The 22,558-nt window shown below is 34.7% G+C and overlaps 1 protein-coding gene across 1 annotated transcript; it reads right to left on the bottom strand.

Moving 5' to 3' along the window:
- Positions 1 to 3,514: 3,514 nt before the first annotated feature.
- On the bottom strand, positions 3,515 to 5,483 carry LOC145102956 (protein IQ-domain 26-like). The gene is made up of 3 exons (XM_079040485.1): positions 4,644 to 5,483; positions 4,358 to 4,552; positions 3,515 to 4,292 (listed from the first exon to the last, which is right to left on the bottom strand). Exons 1-3 carry the CDS (start codon positions 5,061 to 5,063, stop codon positions 3,708 to 3,710), a joined length of 1,200 nt encoding a protein of 399 aa, XP_078896611.1. The 5' UTR covers positions 5,064 to 5,483; the 3' UTR covers positions 3,515 to 3,707.
- Between the last annotated feature and the right edge of the window lie 17,075 nt (positions 5,484 to 22,558).

Here is a 22,558-nt window from a genome sequence, read left to right as displayed (position 1 = left end):
CCTCGCCCCAACATATCGGGGTCCTACACTGCCTCCCATATAGCATTTCGAAGGGGAGGACGATCAATGCTCGCATGATAACTATTGTTATAGGAGAACTCTGCCAATGGAAGGTAGGTATCCCAACTACCTCCGAAGTATAATACGCATGCCCGCAGCATGTCCTCCAAGTTCTGGATGGTCCGCTCACTCTAACCATCCGTCTGCGGGTGAAAGGCGGTGCTAAAATGCAGACGAGTACCCAACTCGTCATGAAACTTCCTCCAAAACCTGGAAGTGAACTGCACATCCCTGTCTGAAATCACAGAAAATGACACACCATGCCGCGCCACCACCTCCCGGATATAGATGTCAGCCAACTTCTCAGCCGAGATGCTCTCCAGAATTGGGATAAAATGGGCGTTCTTGGTCAATCGATCGACGATGACCCAGATCGAATCCACTCCCCGAGCGGTCCTGGGAAGCTTGGTGATAAAATCCATCGTGATGTCTTCCCATTTCCACAGCGGAATATCCAACGGCTGCATCTTGCCGTGAGGTCTCTGATGCTCAGTCTTGACCTTTCTGCAGGTTAAGCACCGCTCCACGAACCATGCCACATCCCGCTTCATGCAGGGTCACCAATAGTCCAGACGAAGATTCATATACATCTTTGTCGCCCCGGGATGAATGGAGAACTGAGATTTGTGTGCCTCCTCCATCAGAACCTGGCGCACACCCCCGTGGTATGGCACCCACACCCTACAGTGTAGTGTCAGTAATCCTCGGCTGTCATAGTCGAAGGAGGAAACCTGTCCCACGATCTACTCGCTCTTCCGATGTTCCTCCTTCATGGCCTCCCGAATCCGCTCCAACAGCGGAGTCACCACCGCCATCCTCAGGCAGATATCCCTGATCAGCGCTGCCTTGCAGCTAAGCGCGTCGGCCACCACATTGGCCTTACCCGGGTGATAAAGGATCTCGCAATCGTAATCCTTTACCACGTCCATCCACCGACGTTGCCTCATGTTTAGATTCGGCTGATCCATGAGGTACCTCAAACTCTTATGGTACGTGTAGATGGTACAGCGAACCCCATAGAGGTAATGACGCCAAATCTTGAGGGCGAATACAACAGCCCCCAACTCCAAATCATGCGTCGGGTAGTTCGCCTCGTGAGGCTTTAGCTGCCTCGACGCGTAGGCGATGACATGCCCTCTCTGCATCAATACTGCGCCCAAACCTGAGATGGACGCATCGCAGTACACAACAAACTCCTCCATGCCCTCAGGCAGGGCTAAGATTGGCGCCTCGCACAATCTCTGTCTCAGTGTCTCGAACGCGGCCTGCTGTTCAGGCCCCCAACGAAAGACCATGGCCTTCCATGTTAGCTTGGTCAGGGGCACGACTATCTTGGAGAAATCCTAGATGAATCTTCGATAATAGCCGGCTAATCCTAGGAAACTCCGAATCTCGGATGGAGACTTCTGAACCTCCCATCTCATCATGGCCTCCACCTTGGCCGGGTCCACTAAGATCCCGTTCCGGTTGACGAGATGCCCAAGGAACTGCACCTCGCGCAACCATAACTCACACTTGGAGAACTTAGCATACAAGTTCTCCCTCCTCAAAGTCTCCAGAACCTCTCGTAGATGCTCCTCGTGCTCCTCCTGCGTCTTGGAGTAAACCAAGATATCATTAATAAACACTATCACAGACCGGTCTTACATCGGTCTACAAATGCGGTTCATGAGGTCCGTGAACGCGGCAGGAGCATTGGTGAGCCCGAAGGGCATCACCACAAACTCGTAGTGGCCATAGCGCGTCCGAAACGCAGTCTTCTGCACATCCTCCTCTCTGACCCTCATCTGATGGTATCCTAAACACAGATCAATCTTGGAGAACCAAGATGCTCCCTGTAGTTGGTCAAAGAGGTCATCAATCCTCAGGAGTGGGTAACGGTTCTTCACCGTTACCTCGTTCAGCTCCCGGTAATCTATACACATCCGATGCGACCCGTCCTTCTTCCTCACAAACAGAATCGGGGCTCCCCAGGGAGAGCTACTTGGTCTAATGAATCCCTTGTCTAACAGCTCCTGCAGCTGTGTAGACAACTCCTGCATCTCGGGGAGGAGCCAACCGATAAGGTGCCTTGGCTATCGGAGCGGCACCAGGGACTAGGTCGATTCTAAACTCAAACTGTCTCTCCGAAGGTATCCCTGGCAACTCCTCGGGGAATACATCCGTAAACTCTCGCACTATGGGCACTTCGTCCACTATCGCCTTACCCGCCTCCCGGGTATCCATAACATAAGCGACATATCTTGTGCAACCCTGCTGAAGGTAACACCTAGCTCTCGTTGTTGAACATACTGTTGGTCCTTGATGTGGCCTCTCGCCCTGAACTACCAACTCTCCCCCACTTGGGGTCCTGATCCGAACCAGCTGTTGTACGCAATCTATCACTGCTCCATTGGGGCTCAACCAATCCATGCCTATAATCACCTTGTTCCCTCTCAACGGAATAGGAACCAGGTCCACCAGATAACACTCCTCAAATAATCTCAACACACAGTCTCGGAATACCGTCGATGCTCGCACCGATCGGTCATCTGCAATCTCTACCTCTAAAGGGCAATCCAACATGCCCGAAGACTCAAGAAACTTCTTGCTAAGCGTAAGAGAGACAAATGATTGGTTAGCCCCCGAATCAAATAGTACCTGAACTGGGATACCGTTCACATGGAACGATCCTAAACAGAGCACATGCATAACTTATCAAAATTACAGCAGCGCATCATAAAGCATAAAGATAGGAAATCATACCCGTCACCACATCGGGTGCAGCGCGTGCCTCCTCAGAAAAGATAAAAAAGAGGTGTAATATGGTTATTTTAGAATCATTTAATCACCTTAATGACCAAGGTTCTAAATAACGTAAAGCATGACTTGGCGATAATGTCAAGCCTCAAGTTTTTTCAAGCCGTGGCGAGCCATGTCGTATGTAATGCGTGACTTAAGGCGAAAATTTTGTATATAATTCATAATTTTTTTATATATTTTCTATTATTATTCATTTTTATATAACATATATGACTTAAGACAACATTTTGTTAAAGCTTAGCGACAAGTATAAGCCTTGGAGCCATGGTGTACCATGACAAAGCCATGACGAGCTTTTTAAAACCTTATTAATGACTAAAACCTATGGGTTTACAAACCATGAGAATAAATGTAAACTTTCTAAAACTATGACCAAACCTATATAAAGGTGCATACCACAGGGACCAAAACTGTAATTTACTCTTGATTCAAGAAAACCCACTTGTTTATAATTTAACTTGTACAAGAATGATGCAAGCCAATGCCGAAATGATGGTGTTCTTTTGGGCACATTGACCTAAATTAAGGAAAATCCCATACTAACATCATTACTATCAACCCCTAATCATTGCTTACAAGAACCTTTTTGGTACCCCTAAAAAACAACCTTTATGTTCTATTCTCAAAATTTGAATCCATAAACAAAATCCCATTAATTCAAGAAAGCTTCATTCATTCATTCATTCAAATCTCAAACACTTGAATACAATTTACACAACACCCATGTTCGAATTTCTATCCTATTGAAGTAGCAAGAAAAAGGATTTCTTGTTTACATCTATGCAATTGATCCTATTGAGGTGAAATAACACATTCATAATCTAAATCGTTAACCAAAACCACTCTCACAAATCAAAAGCTTCTTGAACTTGATAACAACTCTTCTGCATCTTTAAACCACTTAAACTATATCTTGACGCCACTATTTCATTAAGAGACAATCTTTTCTTAGGCCCTGATTCCGGCCTTTGTTTAGGGGCACTATGCGACCTCAGTTTTGCCTTTGATGACTGTGTGCTCGCCATGTAACTTGGGTGGTTTGAATATGGCCGGAAAAATCCATCCCCACATACACTTTTTGCAGGAGTCGCCGGAGCATTTGACCGGAATCTTGGAGTGCTTTGAGCTGTGTTGGAGAATTTGTATTCATCACCCGCGAATCCCCATTCTAAATCTTGAAGATTGTGGAACTCTGGAATTGAGATACATGCGGGGTTCGAGCAAGGTAGGGGAGACGAGATGTTGTTGGAATGGAATTGTGATTCCTCCCCGGAATCAGATGTACAAGTGTTGATGCGTCTGGATCTTGTGTGTGGTCTGTAGGTGTCGATTTCGACTATTTTTGGACTCCCATCGTAGCAATTTGTTGAAGATTCGTAAGCTGAGTGTCGTTTACTATGGAATTCGTTTCTCTCAATCTCAAATCTCCCCTGGAGGATCAAAAATGTCAAAAAAGTAACAGATGGAGGACCAAAAGTGAAAAATTGAAGCTTACAATGGATTTTCTATGGCGCAATTCGTGATCTTTTGTGAATGAACGACGAGCCCTTTCCGATCTGATTGCAGCTTGTGCTCTAATGAGAGCTTGCATACTATGAAGAGTGGCGGCTGCTCTTTTCCTCACGAGAAAACCTCGTACAAGAGCTTGTAATTTCACTAATCCTTTTAGAGCTCTGAACGCTTTGCGAGCCTGTGATAAAGTTACGAAAAAACATGATTATGAATCCAAATTGAAACCAAATTAGTTAGCAAAGAAAGGGAAATGATGGATTAGTATTCACCAAATGGGATCTAAACACTTTTTGAATCATAACGGCGGCGCGTTTTTCTTTTCCACCGGCGTACAGGCTTCCTCTGCTCTGGTTTGTGAGCCGGACAACAGCCACGGCGGCCTGTGCCGCTGCCACGGCGGCATCTGCAGCAGCAGCGGTGGCGGCAGCGACGGCAATTGCGTGTTTGTTCTGTTCCTTTTCTGTCTCCGACATGTAAGATCTCAACCAAGTTGCGTCACTTCCTGTTGCCGATGACTGATTAAACTTAGACATCTTCGCCGGCACCGGCGCCGGAAACTGGGATTCCTTCAATGGTTTTCCGAAGCTCCATCTTTTCTTGTCTTTCCGGTCGCCTGAATTCAAATTGTTTACGTTTTCTTTATCTTTCATACCCAACAGACCTTTAAACCACCTCGATGCTTTCCCCATATCTTTCTCTAGATTCAAAAATGGAAATTTAGAGAGAGAGAGAAACAGAGATTCAAATACAAAACACAGGAGATATTTATCGAGAGAGATAAGTTTACTGTTTACTGAAAGAAAAGAAAGAAAAGAGCCAAGTGTTTATTATCAGTGAAGGAACATTTGGAAGGACATTTAGAATCTTTTACAAGTTGGAAATGCAGAGAGGTGGTGTGGTGAGAGAGAAAGGGTGTTCGTTAAAAAATGTAAACAAAAAGGTATCAAACCTTAAAATAATACTCTTTTGAGAGATAATGTATGGGTTTTTTTTTTGAATTTTTATTCTTGTATTTCTGACATAACCTCGTGATGAACTGCATTACAAGACAAAAAGGTGATGCAGAAAGAAACAAAGGAAAAAGTTGGAAAAAGAGACACCATCTTGGTTTTAGATTTTGGAGAAAAACTAAACCAAATGCTTCTACTTACATCTACTTCTTGTTTTGAAAACCTCAATCAAGAAATCCTTAAATAACTACAAATTTACACAAATGGTCCTCCTGTTTGACAGAAAATACAACTATAAATCGTTTTGAGAAATGTTTAACATGTTTAGTTCTTTTAAGTTTTAACATGCAAACCATGGGTCTTTTTAACTTTTAAGTAAGTTATTTTCGGGTTTAAAAAGCACATGATTTGTCCTTGTGTTGGCATAAAAGGACTCGTCTTGTTTATTTTAAATCTAAAAATGACCAAGTCATATTTAAATTTGGAAACTCTCCAATAAAATTATAATATTTTATGTTAATTTACAGTTTAATTCTAAATTTTAATTTTTGAATAAAAAAGTGCATATTATTTTATATTTTGTTCAAATTAACAAAATAATCCTTATTTTTTTCCAAAAAAAAATAACAAATTGTTGTATAAAATTACACAATCATTAATTTTCTGTTAAAAAAATAAATATTGAGATTAAAATGTATACTGACCAAAATATTTGGATTTTATTGAAAATTTCCTTAAATTTTTCTTAAAAAAAACTTTCATGTATATTTTTACCAACCATAAGGACCATTTATGTAATTTTGTTTTAAATATATAAACTAAAACAAGAAAGGAGGGAAGTTTGAAATGAAAACAATAAGTAATTATAATAAAGAAAAAGAACATAAAGACTTCCACATGTACACAATCTAAACTTGGTAACAAATTTGTTCAAGAAAAAGCACAATCATCTTCTACCTCCCTTTATACATTATCCAGTCAAACAAACAAAGAATCACAGACAAAATCGATTGAAGTTGAAACTTTTTAAAAAATCCTTGTAAAAGTAGCAATTATGATGTCACCAGATACTCAAATGGCCACACACCCAGTTCCTAAATTTCAAAAAAACACTCATTTAGCTTCTTTCCCTTTGTCAATATCTACAAACCTGTCACAACCAATGTTACTTACACACATACACATGCACAAAATCCAATCAAACAATCCAACGAATTACAGACAAAATCAATTAAAACCTCAAAAAATGGTTTAGAAAAAAGAAATTATGTTGTCAACACGTTCATTAAAAATACTCAAGTGGCGAAATACTTGATACCCACCTCCTTAATTTTCAAAAACAACACTCAATTTCGGTTCTTCCCTCTTTTCAAAACCTGCAAACCCTAATTTTGTAGGAGGAATTTAATTTTCAGATATTTGAAATTGAAAGCGAATTGGGTGAATTTGAATAACGCGATAATAGCTTTAATGGAGTAATGAATTACTGATGCTTCTTGCATGGTAATGATCTGTAAATAAGGTATACGACGACTGAATTTGTCTGATGGAGTTCTTTGGTGCTGGGTAGATAATGAATTTTAATGAAGATGCTTCAAACTGGTCTTCACATAAATCTCTCTGCCAAATTCGTGCAGAATCTCAGGCAATAATACATAGATGAAATTAAGGAGGGATGTTAATTCGTACGAATGGGACTTGGAAAAAAAATGTACAGGAAAATTTGGTTGTAGAGAATTAATTAAATTACAATTTTTATGAAGGTATGTATTACATTTTGAATTTAAAATGGCATATTCGTTTAGTTTTTATAGTTTTAATAATAGAACAAGCTATTAATTTGCAAAGTATATTTAAAAATGTTAATATTGAGCTATATCTTAATATTAAAAGATCTTCAATCCAATTTCATATTTTAATTTTAATTGTATTTGAAATTTTAGTTTTGATCTATATATATATATATATATATATATATATATATATATATATATATATGGTTCAGTTGAGAAAATAAAAAAGGTTGAGAATGGGTGAATCATTCTCAACCACTCATTTAATCTAAGCATAAAAAAACACGGTGACAAACTTGTAATATATTAATAACCTTCAATCTCAAATACGTAACTATAGAGAATTCGATAATAGTTCGTTCATCATCAAAATTTTTCCTTCAACCTTCAATAATCATCCAGATTTCTTCAACTAAACCGGAATTTCTTCGTTGTTCATGAAATTGGAATCGGAGTTCTTGACTCGCAGTCACAGTCGACATTGAAGGACTCAGAATCGGTACTCACAGGTTCCCAATCGGATTTTCGGAAATCAAAGTCAAAATGAGAAATCGATCAGACATAGGATGCCGCATCTGAAGTCGAAATCGGAAGTATATGATGATTTGGAATTGATAACTTGATGTTTTTAACATTTTAAAAATAGTTAACTTGTATGCACTCCAACTGTTTGATGAAATGCATAAACTAAATTACCACGTTATATTCACATATGAATATGTGTTTCTCACCTGAATCAATATATGATTATTAACAAATATGCAAGTCTGTATGTTATTCATATGTGAATAACATATAAAAATTATACATATTTGTCAAAATACCTTCAAATATTCATAAGTGAATATATTAACAAGTGAATATACCTTGTGATATTCATATGTGAATATACTGCATAATATTCATAAGTGAATATATCATCTAATATTCACAAATGAATATACAATGTAATATTCACATGTGATATATCATGTAATACTATATAATATTCACAAATGAAATATCATTTAATATTCATAAGTGAATATATCATCTAATATTCACAAGTGAATATACTATGTTAATATTCACAAGTGAATGCATCGTCCAATATTAAAATATGAATATACTATGTTTATTATATGTTATATTCATATATGAATGATACTTAAATTGTAAAAAAAAATCATATTTTTTATTCATAAGTGAATAACGAATGTACTTTAATAAAATCTTATGCATTTTTATTCAGTTATGAATAACGATAGCTGAAAATATAAAAAAAAAAATTATTTTATCTTAAAACTATATCAATATGGATGTCTATTTGTAGAGAATAAAAAATCATGAATTTTGGTATATTTAAAATCATTTTTTGATAAAAATAGCTTTTAAAAATTAAAAAAAAAACGAAAAAAACTATGTTTTTGTATATATTAAGGTAATGATTAACATAGTTTAAGGAAATATGTTTTGTTGGAAAACACATGTGCATTCCTTTCCCATTTCCGCCGGTACGTTTGAGGCTTTTGCGGTAAAAATAAATGATTGGCTGAGAATGATTCCCCCATTCTCAACCTTTTTTTCTCAATTGAACCCTCCTATATATATATATATATATATATATATATATATATATATATATATATATATATATATATATATATATATATATATATATATATATGCCTAGGTTATTCTATTCAAACTAATTATTATGTTATTGTATGCATAAATATGGGCCAATCATTTTACTTATTTTAAGAAAGTGATTAATACATATTATTGAATTAAAAATAATCGAAAAATATCATCTAGTTTAACTAGAAGGGTATTTTAGTCAATTAACATAGATTTAATAAAGGAAGTTTTCATATTTTAAGGGATCATAGATTCTATTAATTTTAAAAATCTGATTTTACAAATTATTAGGTTTTTAATTCGAACATTCTGACAGAATGTTTGAATATATACAAAAATAAGAAAATTCTTGAACCATAAAATAATAAAAATATTCTTGAACATATTTTTCTTGTAGAATAACAAATTCTCGAACCAGCAATTTAAGAATTAAAACAAAAATTATATTAATTCTTATAGAATACATGTAACAATTGCTAAGAAATACATTTATTGTTAAAGAATAAAACTAAAAAAAACTTTGAAAATGGAAAAAAAAACATCAAAATCTAACAACTACTAATACATTCTAAAAGAATAATGTGGCCCATTTCAATTTTGTGGTCCGTTCTTCAAGCATCAACTTCTGTGATTCCAACATAATTGGAATTCGTGATTCCATTCCAACATAATTGGTATTCGTGATTCCATTCCAATAAAATTGGAATCTCACTAATATCATCCATTGAATTATCTACATAAACATACTTGATACCTTTTCAGAATTCAACATTGTCAAGATCCTGCACTGTCCACATAAATGAAGTGTTAAATTAGAAAAAAAACATAAATTGAAATATGAATCAATTCATAAAATGCAGCCAAAAAACTGGTCAAGAACAAACTGTATGAACATAAATTGTGGTGGTTTCATCGAATATGAAACCAGGCTCTGAATAAACATAAATTGAGTAATTCGCTGCATCAACATTTTGCAGATATGTTATTTACTCTATGGATTTATGGACAAGAGAACAAATCCCAGCAATTTAAGATCTATGAATGATCCATGGAAGTGTTTGAAATTAAATTACTAGCTATCAATGAAGTTTTGGGTGTTTAGATAAAACATATTCTTCAATTTGCTATAATCGCTTTCAAATAGTGCATCTAAACACCCCTGATTCGTTTAAATTTGTAGTAATTCAATGTTGATTAAATCAAGCTATGTATTCATCTGATTAACCATATTTAAATCCAATCAAATGATACAGAAATGTTTTTAGCACTAACTTCGAAGAAGCTTTGGCAGATCAAGGGGCAGATCGCGACGGACTAGAAACAAGTAAGTAATTCTAGGGTTTCCTTCAAAACCCTCATCATCGATCATCGGAAGCTGAGATCGCCGATAAACTCGACCCGAAGAAGAATGTGGGGAAGTATCATAATAAAACTGAATCCATGCAAGTGTCATGACTAAAAAAATGATGCTCATAAGAATCAAAAGCTTCCAAATAAGCCACAAATTCTGGGATTTTGAAAACAATGAAGATCCTGTCGATTGTCCCCATTGATCGACTGGTCCCTTAGCTTGATCTAATGAACGGTTGAACATGAATGGGTACATTCAAATTCAAAAATCGAATTCAATTATTGATGGGGATCGGTGGAAGTTTTTTTTTATGGTGGAATAGGGTTTTTGACAGTGAACGACATATATAAGAATGAGAATAAATTAGGTCAAAGTCAAAATAACTAGCATAGTTTTAGTAAGTATTTGTGGAAGTAATTTATAAAATTACTTTATTACCCTTATTTATTTAATTAATTATTTAATTTTTTATTTAATTTTGATTGGCCCACATTTATACACAATAATTAGTTTAAACAAATGAACCTAGCTCTCTCTCTCTCTCTCTCTATATATATATATATATATATATATATATATATATATATATATATATATAGAGAGAGAGAGAGAGAGAGAGAGCTAGGTTCATTTGTTTAAAGTAAGTATTGTGTTATTGTATGAATAAATGTGAGCCAATCAAAATTAAACAAAAAATTAAATAATTAAATAAATAAATAAGGGTAATTTAGTAATTTGTTTAGTAACTTCCAAAATTAATCCCTATAATCATGATATTGACCTAAATAAATAAACGTGTCTTCCTCAGTCTCCCACCCGATAAAGCCCTAGCATCGAGTATTTACGCTTTCAGATCATAAAGAAGGCCGGAGAAAACGAAGCTTACAGGCGACCATCATCGATCTTGTAGACAGATGCAGGTGAGTCTTCCAACCACCATCGCCGATCAATACCATCACCCACCACCAAGCTACCATCGCCCCCATCGACCTTCTTAGGGGTTGATGTTGTCTGGCAATCATTTTCACTCCTCCGCCGAGAGCATAATGTCGGGAGAGTTAATCGACGATTGGTTCCTGATAATTGGTCCTAGTGGTAAACCGGCAAAACCTAACACCACAATACTACAAGGTGAGATTGGTTAGAGAACCTAGCAAACCATTGCCAAGTGGTTGGGATTTAACTCTTGGGGAATTGTTGAAATACAAATTATATTGTTTGACTTTTTTCTAGGTTTTCTGATTCATATTTACAGAGAGAAAATGGTGAGAGCGCCATGCTGCGAGAAGACAATATTGAAGCGAGGACCATGGGCACAAGAAGAAGACAACCTTCTAATCGATTACATCAACAAAAACGTCCATGGAAGCTGGCGATCTCTCCTAAAACTCGTTGGTATGTATCTCGATCTTCGTTTTTTCTATCTTCTCGATCGGAGTTCATATCATTTCTTTCTGTTGTTGATTTGTTGCGGATTTGATGTCCACCATGAAATCAACGCGATAAAGTTTAGGAAAATCTAGTACGATTTTGATTCATAGTTAATGTGTTTCACACCAATTGCTCAGTTTGACTTTATATTCTTGGAATTTTGCTCTGTAATTCACAAATTAGATGTTGATCTTAAATGTGTTTCACACCAATTGCTTAGTTTGTAGTGGGACTGCTTCAGGGTCTGGTTAACCCTAGTAAACTAAATTCGAAAGTTTTGATATGTTTGACTTTTTTCTACTTCTTGTTACTTTTGGCTTCTTCATATTTGTTGGTTTTTGCTACTAAGTTAATTTGACTGGACTCTAATCTATAATGGGTTTAACCAAAAATTGGGATTGGAACTTTGTAAAATCTAGTCAATTTGAAGTGGAATCACTTAAGGGTAAAAGCTCAAATCTTGAATTCTTGTAGTTCAAGAATGTTGATTTCTCTATTTGCATTGGTATTTACTTTTGTTGGTCTGTGGTTTTCTGTTTGTACTTTTTGGATTTCAGAATCTTAGATCGATAAAGTTGTATTCTTTTATCTTATTGTTTGAAATCTTTTATTTGTCAATGTAGATTGATTGTTCAGAATCTTGATTGATAAAGTTCTAATATTTTTGTTTCTTGTATCCAAATCATATCAAGAAAACTCACCCACAGGTAAACATAATTTGTTTTGTTAACACAGGAGTTGAGTTTTTAGTTGGGTTACTGAAATATTTGGGTTTCAAAACAATGGCTATGTTACAGTACTCTCTTTAGTGTTGTGAACACTTTGGTCGTGATTAGTTGATGTTATGAACACTTAGTGCGAATTCTATGAACGAGTTTCTATCTTGGAATGTCTAACAATATCGTTCTCATTAAATTGTTTTATACTTTGGATATTTTTCCAACAGAATGCATACTGTAACTGAATCTTGAATTCCAATTCTATCAAAATAAAATCACGAATTCCAATTCCGTTGGAATGGAATATGGATATTTTCCCACTGATTTGTGCATTGGATTTGTTTCCACAGAAGCAGCTGATGCTTGAAGAATGGACCATGAAATTGAAATTGATTCTTAGCAACATTATTCTTTTAGAATGTATTAGTGTCTTGGTTAGATTTTGATGTTTTTTTTCCCGAATTTAAAGTTCTTTTAGTTTTATTCTTTAACAATAATTGTAATTTTTAGCATTTGTTACTTGTATTGTATAAGAATTAGTGTAATGTTTGCTTTTATTCTTCAATTGATGGTTCAAGAATTTGTTATTCTCCAAGAAGTTTTTAAAGTTATGATCAAGAAATAGGTTCAAAAAGTTTTTTATTATTTTATGGTTCAAGAATATTTTTATTTTTGATAAATATATTCTGTCAGAATATCCGAGAGTTATCATCACTAGAATCAGATTTTTAAAATTAATAGAATCTATTATCCCTTAAAATATGCAATTTTCCTTTTTTAAATTAATGTTAATTGACTCAGATACCCTTAAAATGAAATTAGATGGTATTTTCTAATTATCTTTAAATTAATGATATGTATTATTCACTTTCTTAAAATAAGTAAAATTGATTGGCCCACATTTATGCATACAATAACACAATAATTACTTTCAATAGAATAACCTAAGCCTATATATATATATATATATATATATATATATATATATATATATATATATATATATATATATATATATATATATATATAGGTTTAGGTTCTATGGAAAATAAGAAACCCTAGAATCATAAACATGCATAAAAAATACTTAGACATCACAAATCTTTTTTCTGATTTTTTTAGAAAAAAAAACCAAAAAAAAAGATCTTTTATTTTTTTTCAGTGAATTTCTAAAAAAAACTTGCGATTTTTTGGTATATAAATTCAAAAACAAAAAAGATTCATGATGTCTAAGTATTTTTTTTATGCATTTTTATGATTTTTAAGGTTTTTTTTCCATATAACCCTTCCCTATATATATATATATATATATATATATATATATATATATATATATATATATATATATAGAGAGAGAGAGAGAGAGAGAGAGAGAGGTTCCGGTTCCGGAACCGTTAGAATTGGAATATATAGAACCTGTTCCGGTTCCGGGTTTAAAAATTGGTTTTATTCGGGTTCCGGGTAATCCGAGTTTGGGTCTATCGGGTCCGGATAAACCGGGTCTAAAAAACGGAACCGGTGTTAGGAACCGGAATCAATTTTAGAGCCGGAACCGGTTTTTCTGAAACGTTTAAAAGATGCAGATCTTATTCGTTTCAACTTCGATTGACATGTGGTTTTTTCCAATGTGTGAGTTTGTATATGATTTTAGACTATAAATTTGCCATTTTTAGTTTTATATTCATTGACTTACAGTCCCCAAAGTCGAGATATCAAAGCTGAAAGTTTTTAGTTTTTCAGTTTTTTTTTATTCTATAAAAGTTTTAAAACATGGATATTTTATTCGTTTGAAGTCGGATTGACATGTGGTTCTTTCCAACTTGTAATTTAGAGTTTATACATGAGTTTAGAGTATGGTTTTGTTATTTTTGGTTTAATATTCAACGATTTACAGTCCCCCGAAGTCGGAATATCAATACTGAAATTTCAACTTTTTAGCTATTTGTTTTTGTACTTTGTATTTTGTAAAAATATTAACACATACATATCTCATTCGTTTAAAGTCAGATTGACATGCGATTTTTTCTAGAGTGTAGTTTAGAGTTTGTATATGATTTTAGACTATAATTTTTTAAATTTTGGTTTCATATTCAATGAGTTACAGTCCCCCAAAGTCGGGATATCAATATGAAAATTTTCAAAGTTCAACCCACTAAGCAGTAAGTAATTGCCAAAAAATTCCGGTTTTTTCGAGTTTTTCGGTTCTAAACCCACTTTATCCGGTTCCAACCTACCCATTTTGATGTTTTCGGGTTTTCCGGTTGTAGACCCACTTTACCCGGTACCGTACCCAGAACCGAATCGGAACCGGTTCCTATATATGGGTCCGATTTCCAGTTCTACAAAATTCCGTTAACCGGTTCCGGGTTTTACGGGTCCGGGCCCATCCGGCCCGGGTTTGGACCCACTTTCATCCGTAGTAGCTATTGGATCAATTAAAAAGGAAATTATTCTTGAAAGAATACTATTAGTGAAATATGATTTATAATTATTTAAAAAAATGCTTATAAAAAGGTGAATTCGAAATTTTACTAAGAGATAAAAAAAGGAAGCTAACTATATTTTAGGAGACTCATTCGAATCCATAAAAAGAATATCTGATGCATTTTTATTTTTGTTAGAATACGTTTTTATTCTTGACAGAATAAATTTTAAAAAAACATATAACTTTTTGTTCTAGTAATTGGGTTTTGTGATTTAAAGTTTTCAATTTTCGGTATTTAACATCGAAGCCTGATTTTACTCTTGAATTAAACATTAAACAATCAAGAATAACATATTAAAACCAAAGAATCAAGATTCCAATATCGATTCGATAACAAAACTCTAAAATCATGGAAAAATAAGACATTATCTTACAAGTCTCATGAACAAGTTCCATATTTATGGTATAATATAATACATTCTAGTAAGATTTAGACTAAACAGAGACATTCTCTTCTTGAAAAAATAATAATAAGACATTCTTGTATAATAAATGATATTTAACTACCATGAACCAAAACACAGCCCTAACCCTTTCTCTAAATTGAATTTGCATGTCTTTGATTGCAGCTCCCATCCCTTTATAGAAGGTTTTAAAAATGAAGAGCATAGATTACATTTTTTTTGTTTCTGAATCAACATATCGAACAACCTTTTTGGGATAAAGTCGCTAAAGATGGAAAAGAGATCCTTATTCTGTTGTGGTCGACTTAATCAAATGGAGAAGAGATAGGAAAAAAAAACTAGCAGAAACACAAAAACGAATTAGTGTTAGGATTTGATTTTTTTTCCAAAATCAAATCGAGAATAAGCAAATTGGTGAAGAAAGTACCTGATTAAAGTAATTCATATTCATGTCATGTTAAAAATGTTGGATTAATGTCTAAGTCCATAACTATTTTGGTATGTACTTGACCCGATTATGAGCATGGTCCTTTTGGGTTGCCTTCACCATAGCAATATGTAGGATGAATTAAGGAGAGAAAAGTTTAATTATGATTTATTAATATATTATAAGAATAATATATTAAAGGAGAAATCATAATGTTTAATTAATATTAGTCAAGAATTAATTAAGAACTAATTTTGTGTCTAAAAGAGATTAATTAAACTTAAGGGACTTATTGTGTAATTATAAGATAATTACATAGATGGGCTTATGGACTCCATAGAAGGTGGAGTGGACGAATTCTATGGGGGGAAACCCAATAGAAGTCGTCCAAGGCTTCTAAAGAAGGAGTCCATGGGCTGCTTAGGGCTTAAGCAGTCAAATTAGGGTTTCCTTGTTAGATAACCCTAATTGCCTAAGTATATAAGGAGCCCTTAGGCACCAAAAACGTGGCTAACACTGGGATTAGGGTTTCCAGCCGTTTTTGGTGCCTCCCCTCTCTTCCTTATTCATTCTTGTAGCTTAGTGGTGTTTGTGACTCCATTAGAGGTGCAACACTTGAGGCACTAAGCTTTTTGAAGCTAAGGATTGATTATTATTGCTATATAACAATCAAAGGTCAGATCTAAACCCTATTTTATGTTAATATGATTTATTGTATGCTAGATCTATGGTTTATAGCTTTGGATATTCAATTGCATATTCATTAGACAAACTAGATCCAAAAGCTATTAGGGTTTGCATGTACACCATAGGAATGATGTATTGCTCGAAACCCATCAGTGGTATCAGAGCCTAGGGATGTTTGTTAGTGAATTTGATGCTTGATTGATAGATTTTTTTTCATGAAAAACATAGTTTTTTTCCCTCTGCCTTGCTGACTCGGCGAGTCCATGGATCTGACAGCTATATTTCGCGATTTTCTTCCTGTTTTGGCTGTAGATAATTATCTAAACGTTTTATATTAATAAAATTCGATTTTTATCAATATTTGGAGTTTATCCTTGCCAAAATTGAAGATAATTGTCAAATTTAGATAATCTTTTGTTTTATTAGATAAATATTGATTATTTGTAATTTAGATTTGAATTATCTTGTGAAAAAGTTTCAATTTCACCCTTTAGGTTTTATAGTTTAAATTTGAACTTAAAAGTTTTGTTTTTGTAATTTAAATAAGTTAAGCCCTAATGTTTTGAAAAGTTTCAAAACTTGCCCTCAAGTTTTGGATTTTAAAATTAATTAAAAGTCTTAATTTGAAATTTTAAATTCTAAAACCCTAGTAATTTGAAAAGTTCAAATCACACCCTTATGGTTTTATTAATTAATTAAAGTGTGTAATTAAAAGAGATTTAATAAACCCATAAAGTTTTGATTTACATTTAATTAAATTAAAAGTATAATTTACTAAATTAAACCACCTAGTATTTTAAAAGTGTAAAATACACCCTATACTATATATACTAATATTATATATATGTATGAGTAAACAGTCAGTCTTACTGTTAGTAGGCCTCATTCACGAAGCTGATCTATAAGAGATGTTTAAGGAAATTGCCTATAAAATGACGATTGAATGGGTATCCACTCTTACCCACCGCACTCTTGACTAGTGGAGGGTCGTTAGCCGAACGGGTAGGATAGGACAGAAACCTTCCATTATAAGTATAATGAAGTACAAAGTAGCTAAATGCTTTTACAAATTCCCAAATCATAGTTACTTTAGGCAAAATGTGAAATTGTATGCTAATCCATGGAATTACACTTCGTACCCTTGTTAAACGTTAGTGGAGCATGTGTGGTTAACCGGCACCCTAATTTGGGGATGACATTGGTAGCGAAGGGTGGCTCGATGCTTATCATAGATCAATGGAGCGTGTGTGGCTAACCGGAACATTGATTAGGTGATAGTAGCATTGGGTGCACCACGTGATTCATATGGTTATTCACACCTTATTTGAGATCCTTGGCATCCCAGTCATAAATATAAGGGCATAATCGAGATTTAAACATGCCATTGAAAAGTTCAATGAATCTCAAAAGATCTAGGAGTTTCAATTCATTTAAAACATAAATTTCCTTTTCGTTTTTCATGTGGAAATTGGTAAATCGTCATTTACCTACCTTCAAATATTCTGCGACTAGATTACGACATCCCTCTTCTAGGTTGTAGAGTATTGTGTTGGATCCTAGCTTCGATGTTTCATTTGGGTGTTACATCAAGAATTCTAATCAACTTAACTTGAATTTTCTCCCGTTTTGTAGATGTCTAGTTCTGACAATCATGGTCTTCCCAAATCCCATGGAACAAGCTTTCCAAATGAGTATGAGGTTCCACGATATGATCGAGGAACAAGAGATCATGCTTCACTTCCTCCACCTCCTCCAATTGTTCTCCCTGACCCACAAGTTCAAAGGCTTGAAAAGTTCAAGCTCACTCAATCCCTTTTGGCAAATAAACATGAAGATGGGAAACCTGTGTGTGCACACGTCTTAGAGATGAAGTCACACATTGATAGGTTAAGGATGTTGGGTGTCGATATCTCAGAGATGTTGGCTGTTGACTGGGTTCTTCAGTCACTTCCTGATTCGTATAGTGAGTTCGTAAGAGAGTACTATACAATGGTTCACGACGTGACCCTCATTGATTTGACCTATTTGCTTATTGCTGTTGAATCAGCGATGATTTGGCTCTGATTGGTCGATCAAACTCCTATACTTCATTGGACACTGGAAACATTGAAAGTCCAGAAAGGACTGAGCATGAGATTGTCCCATGTAATATGCCAAGGGAGTCCATTTGCTTTTATTGCCAAGAGAAGGGGCATTGGAGACGAAGCTGCCCTGTTTACCTGAGAGATCTAAGAGATGGGAGAGTCAAGACGTATGGCTCTACTTCAGGATCGAAGAAAAGAAAGGAAACTTAAGGAATAAGCGTGCTGAATCTGATCACGAAGAAATGGATTTCGATCGCATGGATTCAAAGATCGGATTTTTGAGCTGCTACTGTGACAACCCGAAATTTCCATTCTGTACAAACAATATCAATTCAATAGAAGTTATGACAGTCACAGTTAATCTTCAGACTTTTTCGTTTAAGTTTGAATACGTCAGGGTTTACACTTCAGGAAATATCAAGAGAGTGGGTGCACTAGGGTTTTGTGAAACACTGTTATTCCAACACTCTATTATATTAGAGATCATCATTTCGGGAATAAAAATATTTTCTGCCAAAAATATCTCAGGACTATAAATAGAATTCTGAACCAAATTCATTCATTATTCGCATTTCCAACTAGAGAAAAGCCATTTTCTCTCTCACGAATCTTCGGGTTTTTATCCCAAATCGTGAGTACCCCTCGCTGGTAGTGTTATATAGCTTTAAATGTGTTCATAACATAGATTTCATAGCTAAATCACTAGATTTAGGAGTTTACTCCCCAAGGTGTTCTTGGGTGGTAAACTCCCGAAAACAATGCCTAGCCTTTCCCCCGAGATATACTACTGCCTTGGACTTAAATAGGAGTGTATTAGGGACAAGAAAACATCAAAGAACCACCCAAGTTTGGGAGCTCACGGCCCAAGATGATCTTGGACCGTGAACTCCAAAATCATGCACAAAAGGGTGCTTTTAAGGCCCCTAAAGCCTTAGACAATTACAAGAAATTGTTCCCCACTTAAATGAAGGACTAAAAAACACCAAAAGCACCCCTTCAAATGAGTTCACGGCCCTAATAAGGTTCTTGGGCCATGAACATCAAACAAAGGCACCAAAGTGTGCCTAAGGCCTTCATATGCTTGGTATAAAAGTCTAGAACCTATACCACATGTGCAAGAGACTTGAAAGCATCAAAAACACCCATCCTTAAGAGTTTACGGTCGCAAACTCTAAGGGAAATGGCCTTAGGGTCGTAAAATCCTCAAAGGAGTGTTTCTATACCTTAAACCCTTCCAAGAATTGAACCACCAAGTTGGAATAATTCTAGGAATCATTTGGAACTTCAAAACACACAATACCCCCATGGTTGGGAGTTTACGGCCGTAAACTCAAGAGTTTACAACCGTAAACTCCAATTGTGATGATATATGGAGAGTAAACTCATATATAGGGTCCTTTGGAACCCTAAACCCAAGTACTTTGTCCCCCAATAGCTTAAATGCAATCCTTAGGGCTTAAAGCACTTATATAAAGTGTTTATTATGTTCTAGGATGTCTTAACATTATCAATTAGTAATTTAAATCTAATTGAGTGCATATATGTGTGATTATGTGTTCATTAGGATCGTAGTGTGTGTACGAGTCCTCACTTGACACCTAACAATCCTACACCGTCCAGTTCGTCTAAACTACCATCTACAGGTGAGTTCATACCCTAATCAATGTTTTAAATGATTTTAAATGCTTTAAAGGGGGGGGGGATACAAGTAGAAACAAACATGTTATTAAATCATTGATATGTATTTTATAACTGTGTTTGTCATTTAACAAATTTCACATACTACAAAATGTGATGCATGAAATGGTTTTAAATCTTAAAAATACTTTGTTATCAAATGTTTTACTTTTGAAATGTTTATTAAAATGACATCAAGTCATTGTTAATTATTTTTCAAAACCCATAAGATGTCTTACAAAACCATTTTTACATTCTTGAACTAAACTATGCATATACACTTATATTCTTATATATGTATTGATATTATAGTTTATATTTTTCATTTAGTTTCTCACACCCTTGAGTAGTAAGAGTGTATAAACCTACTTGAACAACTAATTACCTTTCAGTAAATTATCATAGGGATAATTTGAAGATATCAAACATTATTCCTATTACAAGGAATCACACGAGAGTCAGTTCATTCATGAGTCTATACTAGTACATTTCCTGATACGTGATTACATATACATATGCTTACCTGATACATGAATATGTTTACATATACTTACCTGTTAAATGAACACACTTACATGAATAGCATACAGGAACACTTTTACATAGGTGCATTATCCTGTATTCACTTACCTGGATACTTGTACTTAGAACTACGAGGATGAGTTATTAGTACTTTCTGTGTAAATTATCTTTCCTATCCCGGTTCAATGGGATATCTCGGCGGGACTTACCATTACGAACCCCACTGATTAGCACCAGTGGTCGATGACCATCTACGGAGGTCTAAGGTTACTATTTATATTAGGTAGATCGATATCGGGACTAACCCTTCCACCCACCTGCTGCTGCTACAGAGGACAAGTGGACAATCTTCGGATGTTCATTAGGTTATACTTTTCGCTTATTGCGATGTTGTGTTACTCCTAGTACCCAGCGATGACACTTACATTATTATTTTTTCTGGACAATCTTCGGATGTTTATTAGGTTACATATTTCGCTTAATGCGATGTTGTGTTAGTCCTAGTACCCAGTGACAACACTTACGGTAGTACATTTTCCTGTTTACTTTATTTTGTGATACTTTCACGTAAACGATGAGTTAGACTAAGTACTTTAATACTAATCAGTTGAAGGAAAAACTATCATTTTCCTTACAAAACATTCGGGTCTTGGTAGAAGACTACATCTCAAACTGATAGAAGATAAGGGATTTTCTAGGGCTTTTCATACTTATATCAACATTTTCATTTAAAGGTTTTCATGACTTTTAAAACAGCTTTTCAAGGCAAGACAATGACACTTAAATACTTATGAATTCACCAGCTTTAAAGCTGATACTCTCTTTCAAAATAACTTGTATTCTCAGGTCATCAGTAGACAGGTACGGTGGCCAGGTTTTGAGAAGATGGAGCAGACAAGTCTCATCTTTTATTTTGATTGTATATTTTTGGTGTCTTATTACAATGAAAGAACACACATGTATTAAAACTTTACTTATAATGTAATGGATGATGTTGTTGCTTGTTTACTATTATACACTGTTGTGATACTGTACATGACGTCCTCCACCCCTGAACGTTTCCGCCGTTCGTGGTTTTGGGGTGTGACAGCTACTTTAGAGTTAGGGTAGATTGCTAAGAAATATGTAATAGCATAGTTTTTCAGTTGAATTGCAGTGTAAGGACAAGTTTTTCTGCAATAAAATAAAATTTGATTTTATCTTATTTATTTATCCTTGAAATGGCATGTATGAAAAATTGATGTTTGAAGGTTTCTATTATTAGCAATAATGGATTTGATTCTTAATTATGTCATTTGTGGAAATGTCGAGAATCTGCCAAACATGGAGAGTTTCTCATCACCCAAGTTTCAATTGGATAGAAACTTGGAATCATACAACTTGGTTGTGTGATGAATGAGAAACTTTATAATTGGAAAATGTTGTGAATCAATCAAGTCCACCACAAGAGTGATAAAGATATTCGTCATGATTTACTAAAGTTTAGTAAATATGATTATACTTATAAGATTAAGTGTAACTCTGAGTTGATTGAAAGAGTTTCAATGAATAGCAGAACGAATAAAAAAGGATCAAGTAGACAGAAAGATAAAAGTTTCTCTATTCTAAGAAGAAGGGAGAGTACCTTTTATTGTGATAAAGTCTTAATGATTAAGAACCATATCTCAATTGGTCCTCTAAGTGAGTCTTAGTACATTTGTATGTCTAAGAAGAGGAATCAGGAATTGTGGAAATGGTTAAATCAAGAAGTCAATCATACTTCGTTCCAATATCGAATCTTAGAGTCATACTCCAAGATTGCGAATTGAGTGACACGTCTTTAGTAGGTTTATAACACTCAACAAATATGGAATTTGGAAAAGTTTTCTTATTCTTGCACATTTGAAATTGGTAAGTTGTGTTGTCTTGGATAAGACAAAGACCAACTAGAACCAATTATGTGAAGTGTTTTGTCTTGATAAGAACTACACTAACTATTGAATATTTGTTTTGTCTAGGAAAGTTTCCTGACAAGAGAATCATATATGTTAAGAG

Source organism: Lactuca serriola, chromosome 4 (assembly GCF_051521515.1).
Source record: "Lactuca serriola cultivar US96UC23 chromosome 4, Lser_US96UC23_V15, whole genome shotgun sequence".
NCBI classification, from domain to species: Eukaryota; Viridiplantae; Streptophyta; class Magnoliopsida; order Asterales; family Asteraceae; genus Lactuca; species Lactuca serriola.
Note: the sequence above shows the minus strand (reverse complement) of the source record. Positions and strands in the feature narration are given on the sequence as shown.

Bases quoted from the DNA above. Each gene is read 5' to 3' on its own strand.
- LOC145102956 (XM_079040485.1), bottom strand. From the start codon at position 5,063: ATGGGGAAAGCATCGAGGTGGTTTAAAGGTCTGTTGGGTATGAAAGAT. The intron at 4,553-4,643 runs GTGAATACTAAT...ACTTTATCACAG, and splicing joins AAGTGTTTAGATCCCATTTG to GCTCGCAAAGCGTTCAGAGC. The intron at 4,293-4,357 runs GTAAGCTTCAAT...TTGATCCTCCAG, and splicing joins TGCGCCATAGAAAATCCATT to GGGAGATTTGAGATTGAGAG.